Below are 17710 nucleotides of genomic sequence, written 5' to 3'. Positions count from 1 at the left end.
GAAGAAGGATGAGGATGAGGAAAGTGGGTTAAGCGGAAGAAGGGAAAAACGATAGTGCTGTGGAAAGGTCTTGATAGGGGACGGAAAAGCTATTGTCACGGTGGTCTGCTTGGTGGTGTAGGGAGGAGAGAAGAAGGACAAGGAGGAGGAGGAGGAGGAGGAGGAGGAGGAGAAGGAAAGGTGGTTAATCAGAAGGAAAATTCGATTGTGAAATGAAAAGATCGTGATAGGGGACGGAAAAGCTATTGTCACGGTGGTCTGCTTGGTGGTGTAGGGAGGAGAGAAGGACGACGAGGAGGAGGAGGAGAAGAAGGCGAAGGAAAGTGGGTTAATCGGAAGAAGGGAAAAACGATTGTGAAATGAAAAGATCGTGATAAGGGAATGAAAAGTTGTCCTCACGGTGGTCTGCTTGCTGGTGTGTGGAAGAGTGAGTAGGAAGGAGGAGGAGGAGGAAGAGGAAGGAAAGGGTGGTGGAAGCGGGAGAAATGAAAACAATAGTGAAATGAAAAGATCGTGATAAGGGAATGAAAAGCTATCCCCACGGTGGTCTGCTTACTGGTGTGTGGAAGTGAGAGGACGGAAGAGGAGGAAGAGGAGGAGAAGGAACGGAGGGGGGAAGGGGATTGAAGCGGAAGAGAGAACGAAAGTGCCGTGGAAAGGTTTTGATGAGGGAATTAAAGACTATTACCCCAATGGTCGGCATGATTGCGGTGTGGGGAAGAGAGAGAAGCAGAAGGAGAAGGAAGGGAAGGGTGATTGAAACGGGAGAGGGGAAAACAATAGTGAAATGAAAAGGGAATGGAAAAGGGTGAGTGGAAAGTAATAAAAGGCAGTGGAGTGAGGAGGTAGGGAGACCAAGACTAACTAAGGGCCGTATTACTAAACATTTCGTCGCCCAAGTACACCTATTTGACAAGGCTTTCGTAGGAGTTTTCGGCATTTCAAGGAGTAGTTTTATGGCCCTGGTGGTAGTTTGACCCTTTTTCTGTGCCACGAACCTAAAGAAACACTCATTAGAACCCGACTGATCGCCTCTTTGACCTTTAGAAATAGCTATGAGAACCGAAAGTGCAACATCAAACATTTCATTTATTTGTTGATTGACTTTATGAAGCTTACGAGTGACGAGGCTCGAGCTTATTGAACTTCCTGACCCGCCGGCCCGATACCAGACTGACTGATTGGCGGGTTGGCTAGCTGAATAACTGACTGACTAACAAGATGCACTTTTGGGTGAACGACGAAATTGCTGACGGAGTTCCCATTTGGTTGACTGGCTCTGAAACTGGTTGGGTAATCTTCCGGCAAATCGACTGTCTGTAATGCTGCTCGTTAAATATCTGACTGGGTGAACCGTCCTCCGTGCACACATGACTGCCTGCACGAATGACTGAAAACTAATTGGATGAGTGACTGGTTGGGGGGCGTGTTAGCTTTGACGTTTTAAATGGCTGACTCACTGGCTGTCTGCATGACCGACTCCCTGGTTAATTGAGTGTATGACTGACTGACTGACTGGCTGGCAGGCTCGCTGGAACTGGGAGACTGACTGACTGACTGACTGATATTGGGAGAATGACTGACTGACAAATTGGGAGACTGACTGACTGAGTGAAATTGGGAGAATGACTGACTGACTTGACTAACAGACTGACTGGCTGGCTAACTGGTTGACTGACAAACTGGGAGATGGCTGACTGACTGACTGACTGACTGGCTGGGTGACTGGTTGGCTGGGTGGCTGACTGGTTGGCTGGGTGACTGACTGGGAAAGCTAACAGTCAGTGAGAGGCAACATACCCCTTCGCTGTCTACATTCCTCAGATTTATTTTGAGTGTTGTTTATGTTGCGAATGTCTGGCGTCCATCACGAACAACTTTTTTCTCACCTCCTACATCGGAACACCCACACATCGACTCGCACCCACAAACAAACACGGACAGACAGACTTAATGATATACAGACGGAGGTAGTATAAAAAAAAAAAAAAATTTGTGATAATTAAAAAAAATGTTCCAAGGTAAAAATGAAAAATAAATGTAGGTTATCATGGTGGAAAAATTCGCAAATAGAATAACAAACAGGAGTCTAATTACTCATTTTCTAACACACACACACACACACACACACACACACACACACACACACACACACACACAGAGACGGGCATGGCAGCTTTAAACTAATTATACATTTTTAGGTTGATAAATGTTAGCCTTTCCATTCCCGTGTGTGTGTGCGTGTGTGTGTGTGTGTGTGTGTGTTCCCTAATGTATGCATAGTTACCTCCGCTACAGGCTCTCTCTCTCTCTCTCTCTCTCTCTCTCTCTCTCTTTCCGCGAACCGGTTTCCTCTGGCTTTCCCTCAGCTGGTACTCTCCCCCCTCCCTCCCTCCACTCTCCTCTCACCCACGCATGCCTACTCTCGCTGAGCTGCCGAGAGAGAGAGAGAGAGAGAGAGAGAGAGAGAGAGAGAGAGAGAGAGAGAGAGAGAGAGAGAGAGAGAGAGCGCACTAACATTATTACAAGAGAAAACAGAAAACTTACCCTCTACACTAGCGCCCTCTGCTGTCACTCACGCTTCCCATTTTTTATCCTTCGTCCCATTTTCTTTCTTTTCTTTAGCGGGGAATACATAGAGGGAACATCCTTGCTTTAAGTGGTAGGGGTCATGGCTGCTTCACCTTTAACCTCCCCCTGCCTCCCTGCCACCTTGTTACCCTCCCCACCCCCTCCCTACCTCCCCTAACCTCCTATCTTCCCGCCCTCCCTCCCTTCCTTCCTTCCTCTTGTTCGTATCGTCGTTTCCGCTTTTCATTTCCCGACCATTTCCTTCCTTCCTTCCTTTCTTCCTGGCGTAAAATATTGCATACCTGTGCGTGTGTGTGTGTGTGTGTGTGTGTGTGTGTGTGTGTGTGTACCCGGAAGGTAAGTGTGAGTGCGGTCATGAGTGTGATGACTGACACAGGAGGAGGAGGAGGAGGAGGAGGCGAGTTCAAAGCAGGGCATGAAAACCTAATTTTGCGGCACTTCAATTTCACAATCCTTGCGTGTTTTGAAAGTCTCTCTCTCTCTCTCTCTCTCTCTCTCTGCACCATCAGTTTGCTCCATGTTTCGTTGCTGCAACATCGATCAGTCTGATGAAATGCTTGAAGTTTCGGTATCTATCTATCTATCTGTCTATCAGTAAGTTTGGAGAAATGTCTATGCAGGAGGTCAGGCGGGCATCCCACACCCAGCCTGGATAGTTTAAGGTTCGTCGGGGCAAGTCGATGATTCGTCGGCAAAGGTCAATACTCTGGCAAAGTCACCGGATGATGGGCCCTTGGGTGCTCTAAGTCCAGGCGGCGGAGCATTATAGTCTTTTCATGCTTCGAGGGGCACAGTCATCTCCATGTCGTCCCGGGGGGCCACACTTTGTGCGCGGGATGCGGAGCGGAATGTATAAGCAAGAAGGACTCGCCCGGACTGGAAATAGTCGAAACGGGAATGTGGGACGCGCCGTTTCTCTTACACGAATTGCAAACGAATGGAATTTTAGTGCACTGTGGGGGCAGGAAATGACCTTCTGGTGCTTATGTTGGAGTTTCCTCGTCTTTGAATATTTATAAGGAAACTCAATTGAATGAACGAGCGAACGAACGAACGAACACACACACACACACACACACACACACACACACACACACACACACACACACACACACACACACACACACACACACACACACACACACACACACACACACAAATACACACATACACACACACACACTCACACTCACCCACATTCACGTGTCTTTTCTTTTAATAAGCTTCTCTATTAATTCTTCACTTGTTCTCATTAGTATATTCAGTTCATGCCCGGCTGATATACACCAAATCAGATACACACACACATGTATTTACTAAAGCTAATGGCATATCTGTCATGAAATCTATGATCATAATATGCGATACACTCTGATTTCACGCGTGTGTACACACACACACACACACACACACACACATGGAATGGACTAAACAAAGACATCTTGGAAGCGGGCAGTGTCCATAAAATGAAGGAGAAGATGGACAAATATAGGTTGGGAGACAAGACTAACCGAGCTCGAGCTCAGGCCTTGTATGCTACAAAAAGGGTAATACAAATAGGTAAATACAGGCTAATTTTGCACTACCAACTTCCTGATTTGTTTTATAAGCGTAATGAAATGAGGACAATGTTGGGGTAGGAAAAGGACTTCTGGCGCTTGTCTTGACGCTGGGAGTAACTTTGTTCTGTATGTGTTTAGTTGATATTTTCAAATATTTTCAAACCTTATGCTGTAAGCATTTTTTTTATCTCTTCATTATTACCTATCGTGGAAGGGAAAAAAACTGGGTTAAAATGGAGTGACAGGAAGCGCGCAACATGAATTAGGGAACGGGCAAAGGTTGAAGATATTCTAATGAAGATTAAGAACAGGAAATTGACTTGGCAGGTCATATCACAACATCACAACTGATGCCGACCTAACTAACAGAGTGGCATCCCAAGAAATGATAAAAATCCGGACAGACAGATAACCGAGCGGAAAAATTATATTAGATCATTTAAGCAGGATGGAGTACACTAACACCAGAGGTGGTGGTGTATGGCGTTAGGAAAGGCCTTTGTCATGCACTGACCCATACTGAGTGGCAACAAAAATCATACTATGCTTAAGATAACTGTAATATTATAAAAATGACTGTACATGATAATGACCTTTCTTAATTGCACATCCTCCAATCCTCCCCCCCCATAATTCATTTAAATAGTTATAATTCTTTCCCTCGTCACCTACGTCACGCAGCAAACATGACGACACCCCAACCAAGTGTACTTCATACGCTGGCCATGCAGCTTACCTTGAGGCCCTGGGAGGCGGCGAGCTCATCAAAGAGGTTCTCGCTCTCCTGGTGGTGGGCGGTGTCTAAGTAGAAGATGCCGGTGGCGTAACGTCCAGGAGCCGGCAGCGTCACCCCCTCGGGCCTGCAACCAATGCGACACACGGGTTAGTAGTCATGCGAGGGAAAGAGGGAAAGAGACAAGTAAATTCACTTGTTATTAATTACACGGTGGAAAAAATGACATCAATATTTTCAACCACTGGATCGATACAGATGAAGAAAGAGGGAAGTATATGAAAAAAAGGTAGATAGAGGGATGGATATAGAAATAGCTAGAAAACAGAGCAAGAAAGAAAAGAGAGCAAAGAGGTGAGGGTAAAACAAGGTTATGACAATGATAACAATAGTAATAAAAAGGATGCGAGAGAGAGAGAGAGAGAGAGAGAGAGAGAGAGAGAGAGAGAGAGAGAGAGAGAGAGAGAGAGAGAGAGAGAGAGAGAGAGAGAGAGAGAGAGAGAGAGAGAGAGAGAGAGAGAGAGAGAGAGAGAGAGAGAGACCAAAACACTGGAATACGTTCTCTATATTTTTCCTCATTAACATCAATATACGATTCTTATTTGCTTTCCTACTATTTTGGGTGAAGCGAGGAATATGTCCGTAAACGTTCAAAACACACGAAGAGGAGAAATGTTCACAGGTGCATAATACTATAAGTCTGAGATATGAGCTTCAGATATATGTAAGGGCAGACTGGTATGGTAAAAGCGAGGTGGGAGGATAGGGTAGAGTGGAGAGACTGAACGAAGGGGAGGCTGAGTGCGCTGGTGTCAATGTGGGTAAAAAAAGGAAATGAAGGTAGGAGGGAGGGGTAAGAGGGAAGTAAGGAAAAACCTCTGAAAAAAATTGAAGGGGGAAAGATAGGTAGATGAGGAGGGGAAAGAGAGAGAGAGAGGATAAGGGGTAGGCTAGGGTGTACCTGTGAAGAGGGATGGGGATAGGAAGGATGAGAGGAGGAAAGGTCGCAGTAGAAATGAAAGCCCGGAAGATGGGGAGATAGTGAAAGAGGATGAGGGGTAGGAGGCTAGTATGAGTTTGTGTAAATGGGGTAGGGACGGAAATCAATGGTGGATGGGTGTATAAGTGGGAGAAAGGATAGAGGGCAGGAGGTTGTGTGCTTGCGTGGGAGAATGAGGTAGAGGGGAGGGAGAGATGATGATGAAGGGGAGGCTTGTGTGTGCTAGTGTATATAGTAAAAGGGGAAAATAATGGCGGATGGGAGTAGAAAGGAAGGACGGAAAGACTGGAGGAAAATGAAAGAGTGGAAGATGGGTAGAGGGGAGAAGGAGGGTGAAGAGAAAAGAAATTAAGGATGAGGGAAAGAAGAGGAGGCGCAAGTAAAAAAAATGAAGGGAAGACGAGAGGGGGAGAGAGAATGAAGAGGAAATAAATGAAGGAAGGGAGTAGAAGGGAAGGGAGGAATGGTACAGCAAAAAATGAAGGGAGAGGAAGAGTAAAAGGGCGAGCGAGAGGATAAAGAGGAGAGAAATGCAGGTAAGAGAAAAGAGAGGAAAGGAGGAGAAAAAATAAAGGGGGGAAGATGAGAAGAGAGAGAATGAAGAGTAGGAGGCTAGTGAGTGCTTGCGTATAGGGAGGCGGGGAAGGAATGAAAGAGGAGAGTAGAGAGTAAGGAAGGGAAAATTTGGAGATAAAAAAAATGTAGGTGGGAGGTAGGGTAAATAAGGTGCAGGAGGATGAAGGGGAGGAGGCAATATTGTGTATGCTGGTGTGGAAGGAAATTAACGTTGGGGAGAGTGGGGGGGATAGAAAAGAGGGAAAGGTGGGAGGAAAATAAATGTGTAGTTTTTTCGATGGAGGTAAAAATAATGAAGGACAGAAGTAGAAGGGAAAATGAAGGGGGGAAGAAGGGTAATTGTGCGAGAAAGAGGAGGAAGGTGAAGGAAATAATGGATGAGGGTAGGATGGAAGAGATGAAAGGCTGCAGAAAAAAAATAAGGAATAGAAGAAAAAGAAGATGAAGGGGAGGAGGCTAGTGTGTTCTTGCGTAAACGAAGGTAGGGAAGGAGATGAAGGTTGGAGGGAAGGAGAAGAGAGGATGAAAGAGAGGAAAGGTTGCAGAAAATAATGAAGAGGAGTAGAGGAGAAAGAAAATGAAGGGAGGAGGCTAGTGTGTTCTTGCGTAAACGAAGGTAGAGAAGGAGATGAAGGTTGGGGGGTAGGAGAAAAGAGGATGAGAGAGAGGAAAGGTTGCAGAAAATAATGAAGAGGAGTAAAGGAGAAAGAAGATGAAGGGAGGAGGCTAGAGTGTTCTTGTGTAAACGAAGGTAGGGAAGGAGATGAAGGTTGGGGGGAAGTAGAGGATAGGATGAAAGAGAGGAAAGGTTGCAGAAAATAATGAAGAGGAGTAAAGGAGAAAGAAGATGAAGGGAGGAGGCTAGCGTGTTCTTGTGTAAACGAAGGTAGGGGGAAGGAGATGAAGGTTGGGGGTATAGGAGAGGATAGGATGAAAGAGAGGAAAGGCTGCAGAAAAAAAACAATAAGGAATAGAAGAAAAAGAAGATGAAGGGGAGGAGGCCAGTGTGTTTTGTGTAAAAGTAGGGAAGGTAATGAAGGCTGGGGGTAGGAGGGAAAGAAGGAGAGGTGGAGGGGGGGGAATAAATTAACTTGGAGGTAAAATTATAAAGAAAAGAAGCTATTTCGAGCCAAGATATTCCTGTATTTAAAGTCGTGTGGGAAGGAGCATCACGACGTTGCTATCTTTAAATAAAAATAGGAAAATGAAGAAAAGTCAGGAATTTCAACAGCTCACAATGACACTTTCTTTTTTTCCTTTTTTTTTAATCAGACGAAATCCTGCACCACGGCCATCTCCAACTCCTCCTTTTCGATGTTGTCCTCCTCCTCCTCCTCCTCCTCCTCCTCCTTTTGTATTTATTTTTCTCGATCTTTTTTCTTTTTTTTTTCACTATTATTATCGTTTTCGTTTTACCCTCTCCTCCTCCACCTCCTCCTTTTCTTCCTCTTTTATCTTAATTTTTCTCGTTTCTCCTCCTTTTCGATGTTGTCCTCCTCCATTACTCCAAATTCTTTGAACTGCAAACCAACCTAAGAACTAGAAATAACGGTTTACCCATTCAGTCTAGTCGATGTAACACAGACATCGGAAGGAGTTTCTTTTCAAACCGAGTCATCCGTCACTGGAACAATCTTCCTTCAGAAGTAGTAAATGCGAATACTATCAACTCCTTCAAATATAGAATCGACCGTCACTTCGCTGCGTCGGGAGTAAACTGAATATTGAGGTGCTTTCATCTGTTCCTCAATATCAAGGTGCTTTCATCTGCTCCTCAATGTCGAGGTGCTTTCATCTGCTCCTCAATGTCGAGGTGCTTTCATCTGCTCCTCAAAATCGAGGTGCTTTCATCTGCTCCCCAGACCCCAAGTGGCTGTCGAGCAGATTAAATCACCAAAGCGGGCAACCTCGTAATGAGCCAATAGGCTTTCTGTTGCCTGCATTTCCATGTTTCCATGTTTCCATGTTGTCCTCCTATTTTTCTGTTCGTTTTTCTGTTATCTCTTTCTTCGTTTCAGCATTATTATTAACATTATCGATTTACCCTCTCCTCCTCTTCCTCTTTTATCTTAATTTTTCTCGTTTCCCTACCTTTCGATGTTGTCCTCCTCCGCCTCTTCTCGTTTTTCTATATCTTATTCCTATTATTACCATTTTAATTTTTCCCTCTCCTCCACTCTTTTTCTTTTTTATCTCCTTTTCTTAATTTTTCTCACTTTTCATTTTCATTTTTATTATTATTATTATTATTATTATTATTATTATTATTATTATTATTATTATTATTATTATTATTATCATCATCATCATCATCGCCGCCAGTGCCGCATAACTCCACGGGGAACGGACAGCGCTTTTCAACTTTCTCTGCTCATTTCAAGTCTCCAGTTCATCATCCGCTTCAGTGTGTGTGTGTGTGTGTGTGTGTGTGTGTGTGTGTGTGTGTGTCGGCTGAATACTTCCTCTCATCACCCTTCATCTCGCTTCCAGTCTGTTTGCCTCGTCTCTATTTCTTTCGTTTTCATATTGCAAGTTTGTCAGCCCACCCGTCCAAACTGACCCCCCCCCCCCCCAGTCCCTTCACTACCCTTCTGCCAGACCACCTGTTCAACTGCAGTCAGCTCCCAGTGAAACTCGACCCATCCACGTCCAACATTTTCTCTATCTCCCTAATGGCAACCGGAAACCTCCCACACTGTTTTGTTTTCCAACCCTCAACCTCCACAATGCTTTCTTTCCTATTCTAAGATAACATTTTTATATATTCTCTTTATCAAAATTGCATAATGTATTCTTGTATGCTAAGAGGAAATGGTACCGACTCTAGTGCAGTAAAAATAAAGGTTACGGATAGATATAGGTAGATAGATACAATGAAAACATCGAAAGATAACAAAAAATTGTACCTATCAAAATTGTATAATGTATTCTTGTATGCTAAGAGGAAATGGTACCGACACTAGTGCAGTAAAAATAAAGGTTACGAAGAGATATAGGTTGATAGATATAATGAAAACAGCAAAAAATAACCAAAAAAAATATTGTCCCTAAAAAGTCAATATTCAGGAAAGATTGTAAACTTGAGTAAGAAAATAAAAGTCCTGAAACAATAATATGGAACCGGGTTTAGAAGAGCATTGAAGTAAATATAAATAAACAACGGCCAGGGTGCGAAGAAGTGAGAGGCATGGAAGGGACTAGAACTATGATTAAAGGAAAGAAAATAATAAATAACCACGATTCAAGGGCTATAAATACTAAAGGAAAATACTGAAGAAGCAAAGAAAACGAAAAAGCTATAATGCGCATAGGGAAGAGAGAGAGAGAGAGAGAGAGAGAGAGAGAGAGAGAGAGAGAGAGAGAGAGAGAGAGAGAGAGAGAGAGAGAGAGAGAGAGAGAGAGAGAGAGAGAGAGAGAGAGAGAGAGAGAGAGAGAGAGAGAGAGAGAGAGAGAGAGAGAGAGAGAGAGAGAGAGAGATAGAGATAGAGAGAGAGAGAGAGAGAGAGAGAGAGAGAGAGAGAGAGAGAGAGAGAGAGAGAGGGGATAAGGGGGAGGAGGTACGAAAATTAAGGAAGGGGATAAGAAGGATGAGAGGAGGAAAGGTCGCAGTAGAAATGAAAGCCCGAAAGATGGGGAGATCGAGAAAGAGGATGAGGGGCAGGAGGCTAGTATGAGCTTGTGTAAATTGGGTAGGGACGGAAATCAATGGTGGATGGGTGTATAGGTGGGAGAAAGGATAGAGGGTAGGAGGTTGTGTGCTTGCGTGAGAGAGAGAGAGAGAGAGAGAGAGAGAGAGAGAGAGAGAGAGAGAGAGAGAGAGAGAGAGAGAGAGAGAGAGAGAGAGAGAGAGAGAGAGAGAGAGAGAGAGAGAGAGAGAGAGATTGAATATGCTTGTGACGTACACCCAACATATCTTAATAAAAATAAGTAGATAGCAGGCGAAAACGGCCGCAAAGGCAACTATTTATAGCAGGAAGAGGAGGAGGAGGAGGAGGAGGAGGAAGGGGGATGGAGGACGAAGAGAAAACGAGGAAACCGAAAAAGATAAAAAACGAAACTTCTATCATTACGTTTCCATGTTTCTCTCTCTCTCTGCTCGCTCCCATTGAATCTAGGGCAGCCAGCAGAGCCAATACACCGACACATAGTTCGTCGTCTTCTCTCCAAATTTTATTCCTAACCAATTTATCTTTTTTTTTTTTTTTGTCCCTAAGAACGTAGAAGGGAAACTATTGATATTTTGAAGTCGTGTGTGTGTGTGTGTGTGTGTGTGTGTGTGTGTGTGTGTGTGTGTGTGTGTGTGTGTGTGTGTGTGTGTGTGTGTGTGTGTGTGTGTGTGTGTGTGTGTAGCGTGGTCGGTGCAGTCTGTTGGTATTGACCTGAGGCTCGCTTGCACGGTGGGGGGGGGGGGGAGAGAGAGAGAGAGAGAGAGAGAGAGAGAGAGAGAGAGAGAGAGAGAGAGAGAGAGTAATAGTGAGGAATGAGGGGAATAGCGGCAACAACAGTGGTGGTGGTGGTGGTGGTGAGGGCGTGAAAAAGAAATAATGAAGGGGAGAGGCGGGGGAGAGGGGGAAGGGGGGAGAGGGTGAAGGCGGAGGATGCTGCGTGCTTGCATAACCGGGGAGGGTGCTGGTGACGGAAATGAAGGATGGAGGTAGAAGGGGAGGGAAAGGAAAGAAGGAAGGAAGGAAGGAAGGGAAGGAAGGGAAGGAAGGGAGGGAGGGAGGGAGGGAGGAAGGATAGGAAGGGAGGGAGGAAGAAAGGGAGGAAGGAAGAAAATATACAAACTGGTGGTGTTGGTTGGATGGCTGTTGGTATTAATGGAGGTAAAAAATAAATATAAAAATAGAACATGAACGGAAGGAAAGAAGGAAGGAAGGAGTGTGAAAGTATTAGAGGAGGAGGAGGAGGAGGAGGAGGATGTTGTGCGGGGATTACGTGAGTGAGAATGAATGATGGCAAGAAGGGAAGGGGAGGGAGGGAGGGAGGAAAGGAACAGGAAGGAAAACAAGAGAGGAGGGGGAGGAGCAGGAGAAGGAGGAAAGGGAGGGGGGGGGATGGATGTCTGATTACGTGCGTGTGGAATAAAATTAATGAAGGAATAGGGAAGCAGAGCAAAGAGAAAATTGGAAGCTGACAATATGAGGAATGGTGTACATGTATATTTCCATGGAAGAAAATGGGGTTTGTGTATGTAAAAATGTAATGAAATGGGAGAAAAAGGGATGAAGGATAAGAAGGAAAAGAAATACAGGAAGGAGAAAATAAATCAGAGAGGAAAAAACAACACGGATATGAAATCGGGTTAATGTAAAATAAAAATATATATAATGAAAAAGGAGACAAAGAGGATGAAGGATAAGATGGAAAAGAAATACAGGAAGGACAAATAAAAAAAAATCAGAAACGAAAAAAATCACGGATATGAAATTGGGTTTATATAAGGTAAGAAACATAATGAAAAAGGAGAAAAAGAGGATGAAGGAGGATAGAAAGGAAAGGAAGGAAGAACAAAAGAAATCACAGAAAAAAAATAATAAACACGAATATGAAATTGGGTTTATGTAAGGTAAAAATATATATAATGAAAAAGGAGAAAAAGAGGATAGAAAGGAAAGGAAGGAAGAATAAAAGAAATCACAGAAAAAAAAAAATAAACACGAATATGAAATTGGGTTTATGTAAGGTAAAAATATATATAATGAAAAAGGAGAAAAAGAGGATGAAGGAGGATAGAAAGGAAAGGAAGGAAGAATAAAAGAAATCACAGAAAAAAGATAATAAACACGAATATGAAATCAGAAAGTATGAAATAAAAACAACAACAACAACTGGCGGATAATTGATAAATGTGATGCAATACGTAGTAATAACAAGAGAACGGATGACGAGAATAGGACAGGAAGGAAGAAGGAAGGAAGGAAGGAAGGCAGTTAGGGAGAGTAAATTAGGACAACGGAAAAGTGTGTGTGTGTGTGTGTGTGTGTGTGTGTGTGGGTGGGTGGGTGGGTGAGAGAGAGAGAGAGAGAGAGAGAGAGAGAGAGAGAGAGAGAGAGAGAGAGAGAGAGAGAGAGAGAGAGAGAGAGAGAGAGAGAGAGAGAGAGAGAGAGAGAGAGAGAGAGAGAGAGAGAGAGAGAGACGCCCACAATTTCTGCGTCTAAGGAATGGAATGATTTAAAATGTCATCACGTTCCTTAACTTATTTTTCTATTAAGATCTCATTCACTCGCTCTGACTTTTCCGGCAAACTTTTCTCCACCACTATCCTTCCCTTCTTCATCCCTCTCACGTAAGCATCTCTCTTTCTTTTTCTTCTTCTCTCTCTCTCTCATCCCTGCACACGCCGACTGAACTAACATTGGACAATCATGGGGTAAACAAATGAGAGAGAGAGAGAGAGAGAGAGAGAGAGAGAGAGAGAGAGAGAGAGAGAGAGAGAGAGAGAGAGAGAGAGAGAGAGAGAGAGAGAGAGAGAGAGAGAGAGAGAGAAAACACACACACACACACACACACACACACACACACACACACACATATGACGACAATGATCTTATATTACCAGGTTTGAAATTTAGCCAAGAGAGAGAGAGAGAGAGAGAGAGAGAGAGAGAGAGAGAGAGAGAGAGAGAGAGAGAGAGAGAGAGAGAGAGAGAGAGAGAGAGAGAGAGAGAGAGAGAGAGAGAGAGAGAGAGAGAGAAAGGGGAACGCATGCAAAACAAACGAGAAGACCAAAGAAGTATTTTATATCTCGACCTACTTGGCATCCCTTCCCCTGCTCCTCCCTCCTCTCCTTTACTTTTCCTTCTCTTCCCTACTTCATTTTCTTCAACTATTTTTTTTCCTTTTCCTTTTCTCTTTTAACTCTTCATTCTCTTTCTTACTTGCCTTCTTCCTCTGTGTCCTTCTTCTTTATCTATTATTTTTAGAGAAGTTTGAGTTCTTATGTTCTTAATTAAGTACTTGACTTCTTCCTCTTTCCGTTCTCTTCAGCTATTATTTTCTACCTTTTTCTCCCTGCTTACTCTTCTTTCTCTTCCTTACTTGTCTTCTTTCTCTTTCCTCTTCTTCATCTAGTGTGTTCTACTTTTCCTCTTCTTTACTTCCTCTTCTTCTCATCCCTACTCCCTTCTTTCGCTTTCTCCTTCCTCTTCTTCAACTAGTGTTATTTTAATTTTCCTCCTCTTTACTTGCTCTTCTTCTCTTCCCTACTTGCCACCTTCCTTCTTCCCCTCCTCGTCCTTTTCTCAAACATTTACACTATTTTTTATCTTATTTTTTACCTGGCATCTATATCCTCTTAATTCTTCCTTTTTTTTATTTTTGTTTTAATTTTTTACTGATTCGTCTTTCCCCAGTTGACATACTCTCCCTTTACCTGCTCCCACTTTCATTAAACTTTTCTTTCTCCTCCTCTTACTCCTCCTTCACCTCCTCCATCCTCCTCTTCATATAGTCGTATTGCTAAATGCAGGCAAAAACAACTAAGCCACTTTACTCCCGATGATTCTGCATAAAGTATTAATCTTCTATTCTTGTCTATTACCACATCCATTTCCGCAGCATTACGTTCTCTATTCTCTGTTCTTGTCCTTGCAGTTTTCTTCCTTCTTTCCTTCCTCTATTACGTACCTTGTTCTCTCTCTCCTCCTCTATGTTGTCTAACTCAATTTTTATATAGTTGTTTTCTTTTGTGTATTAACTTCATTTTAATATTCTCGTAAGCGTAAGTCTCATGTAAAAGAATAACCATTGTAACAATGGAAAATAAAGTTCTTAATTCTTAATTCTCTCTCTCTCTCTCTCTCTCTCTCTCTTCCCTTTTTAGTTTTGTTTTAGTTCTCCTTTCCTGCCAGGTGCTCTATTTTTTTTTTCGTGTGTGTGTACGCGCGCGCCCGCCAAGTGTGTCGGTCAGTGACTTGCTGTTATTTCTATGATAATTAGTGTGTTGCTTGCCTGTTCGTTGTTTTTTTCTGTCTTTATCTGTATTTATCTGTACGTCTCTCTCTCTCTCTCTCTCTCTCTCTCTCTCTCTCTCTCTCTCTCTCTCTCTCTCTCATTTGGTGGCTGTGATGGCACTGGTGATGATGAAGGGCAGGGAGGTAATAGTGAAAATAGCTGGAAATGGTCGATTGAAATTACAGGTGATGAAGAGCGTGACATTTATAGCAGTGGTGGTGGTGGTGATGGTGGTAATGGATACAGTGGAAAGGGTGGTGGTGTTGTTGTTGTTGGTGGTGGTGGTAATGGATACAGTGGAAGGGATGGTGGTGGTGGTAATGGATACAGTGGAAGGGATGGTGGTGGTGGTAATGGATACAGTGGAAGGGATGGTGGTGGTGGTAATGGATACAGTGGAAGGGGTGGTGGTGGTGGTGGTGGATACAATGGAAGGGGTGGTGGTGGTGGTTGTTGGTGGTGGTGGTGGATACAATGGAAGGGGTGGTGGTGGTGGTTGGTGGTGGTGGTGGTGGATACAATGGAAGGGGTGGTGGCGGCGGCAGCAGCAACAACAGCAGTGATAGTGGGTATCAACATTTATATTTGACCTTTCGTAATCCTGCTTTATCCTTTTGTTTATTATTGGTGTTGATTTCCACTCGTAACGCACATAAAACACGAAAGAAAGATATATATATATATATATATATATATATATATATATATATCGTGAGAGAGCGAGAGAGAGCGAGAGAGTGAGCGAGAGAGAGAGAGAGAGAGAGAGAGAGAGAGAGAGAGAGAGAGAGAGAGAGAGAGAGAGAGAGAGAGAGAGAGAGAGAGAGAGAGAGAGAGAGAGAGAGAGAGAGAGAGAGAGAGAGAGAGAGAGAGAGAGAGAGAGAGATTTATAGTTTTTTACACAGTGAAGGAGGAGAAAGAGCAGGCAGAATAGAGGAGAGAGAAGAAGAGGAGGAGAGGAGGGAGAGGAAGAGAGAGGGAGAAGAAGGCGGAGGAGGAGGAGGATATGAGCAGAAGAGAACGAGGATTAGGAGGAGGAGGAAAGGCGAGGGAGGAAGAGAGAAAAAGGAGAAGAAAAAGGTTGAGGTTGAAGAGAGGAGTAGAGGAAGAGAGAAAGAGGATTAGAAGGAGAAGGAAGCGACCAAGAGAGGAAAAAAAGGCAGGAGATAGGGGAGGTGAGCGGGAAGGAAAAAGATCAAGGAGAAAAATCAATTAACCATCCGGCTTCAGTTTCAGAGCCAATTAATGGGAAAGGATGATTGAGGCAACATTATCATGACACAGTGAGCGTTCCTGATGCTAAATATATAACCGTGGCCTTCATTTTGTGCGTGTGTGTGCGTGTGCGTGTGTGAGAGAGAGAGAGAGAGAGAGAGAGAGAGAGAGAGAGAGAGAGAGAGAGAGAGAGAGAGAGAGAGAGAGAGAGAGAGAGAGAGAGAGAGAGAGAGAGAGAGAGAGAGAGAGAGCAATAACGAAGGCAAGCAAAAGCAAAGTAAAAGTTCAAACAAAAGAAAGTATCGTAAGCCTAATGACTCACAAGAAAATGAATGCAAAAATGAAGGCACAATATTCTAAAGCATCTGGAAAAAGAGGAAATGAAAAGAAAAGAGACATCCGAATCCTCATCTTAAAAATCGCTGTGTCCTTTTCCTCCACGCCTTCCAGCCCCACAAAAGCAAAGGGAAGCAAAAATACAAGCAGAAATAAAAGGAAGTATAGAGAGGAAAAAACAAGAGAAAGTTTGGAGAGACTGAGAGTTTGTCCGGTAAAGAGGATGAAAGAATGGAATCGTCAAAACACGGATTCCCTCGCTCCCCAAGTCTCGTCGCCCCCCGTTCTCCCACCCCTCCTACCGACATCCCCCAGCAAGGCAGACAGTCGGGTAGTCGGTCGGTCGGTCGGTCTGTTTGTGTTGCCGATCCTCTCCTAATATTTCCATCCCTCTTTTTTATCGTCTATTTTCCTCTTTTTTTCATGCTTTCCTCTTTAACATTTTATTCTCTTTTCCTTCTTTTTCTCTAATGGGATTTTTTTTATCATATTCGTAAGAGTTGTCTCATGTTTTTTTATCACTCTCAAACACGTAATATAAATAAGAGAAGCGAGATGGGAAGATAAAAATAGACGCTTGTAGATAAATTCACTTAGCCATGACAGCGACTCAGGAATGTCACTTCTCCATCACACACACACACACACACACACGGTAATTGGAGAGAGAGAGAGAGAGAGAGAGAGAGAGAGAGAGAGAGAGAGAGAGAGAGAGAGAGAGAGAGAGAGAGAGAGAGAGAGAGAGAGAGAGAGAGAGAGAGAGAGATACACACACACACACACACACACACACACACACACACAGAGAGAGAGAGAGAGAGAGAGAGAGAGAGAGAGAGAGAGAGAGAGAGAGAGAGAGAGAGAGAGCAATGACCGCGATAACGAAGGGCTGTGGAGAGGAAGGTACACACAGGGCGAGGGACGAAATTGTAAAAAACGGGAAGCATAATAAATGAGGAAGAGGGGAGGCGATGCTAAACGAGACATTCATGACAGAACGAGAAAAAAGAGACCAAGACAAAGACTGACGGAAATTTGATAGAACAAGTATAGAATAAAATAGAACGATAAAACATAGAAAATAATAATAGAACAAGATGAAAGACATACCCATACATATAGGGTCGCATTTTAAAACATTTCGTCTCCCAAGTACACATAATTCACAAGGCTTTCGTATAAGTTGTAGGCATTTCCAGGAGTAGATTTTGGCCCTTCTTCTACACCGTGAACCTAAGAAAACACTCATTAGAACCACACTGATTATTTTCCTCCCTTTGTTGTCCGCTTACGATCACGAACTCGTTTTACATATTTGTCATCATCGTTTTTCTATTTGGGATTTGATTTCTTTTTCTTTTTCTATAAATTCTGATAGCGGAAGAACATGATTTGATAGCGAGGCGGGTTTTTTGAGAGATTCGTGAATTTGCTGATTAAAAAAAAGGAGGCATTTCCAGGAGTAGATTTTGACCCTTCTTCTATACCGTGAACCTAAGAAAACACTCATTAGAACCAGACTGATCTCATCTTTGACCTTTAGAAATAGCTGATGTAAGAATCGAAAGTGCCTTAGAATACCGGCCATAAACAGAGACAGACAGACTTCAATAGACGAAATTTCAAAGTCTGCCATGATAGGAATAGAGAATAAAGAGAAACAGACAAACAGACAGAGACACACACAAAACCCGACATAATGGAAATCGCAACTTGAAAGACTGTCATAAGAGAACAAAATGA

At 43.4% G+C, this 17710-nt stretch overlaps 1 protein-coding gene across 1 annotated transcript in view; it reads right to left on the bottom strand.

Annotated features, from left to right (window-relative positions):
* The window catches only part of LOC126998347 (uncharacterized), a 178425-nt gene that overhangs the window by 80846 nt on the left and 79869 nt on the right, over nt 1-17710 (bottom strand). Inside the window, exon 4 of the mRNA XM_050859858.1 lies at nt 4891-5014. Within this exon, the coding sequence (XP_050715815.1) occupies nt 4891-5014 (124 nt within the window). The remainder of the gene's footprint in view (nt 1-4890; nt 5015-17710) is intronic.

Source organism: Eriocheir sinensis, chromosome 14 (genome assembly GCF_024679095.1).
Source record: "Eriocheir sinensis breed Jianghai 21 chromosome 14, ASM2467909v1, whole genome shotgun sequence".
Lineage (NCBI taxonomy): Eukaryota > Metazoa > Arthropoda > Malacostraca > Decapoda > Varunidae > Eriocheir > Eriocheir sinensis.
The sequence above is the reverse complement of the archived record's forward strand: the minus strand, read 5'-3'. Positions and strand labels throughout refer to the sequence as shown.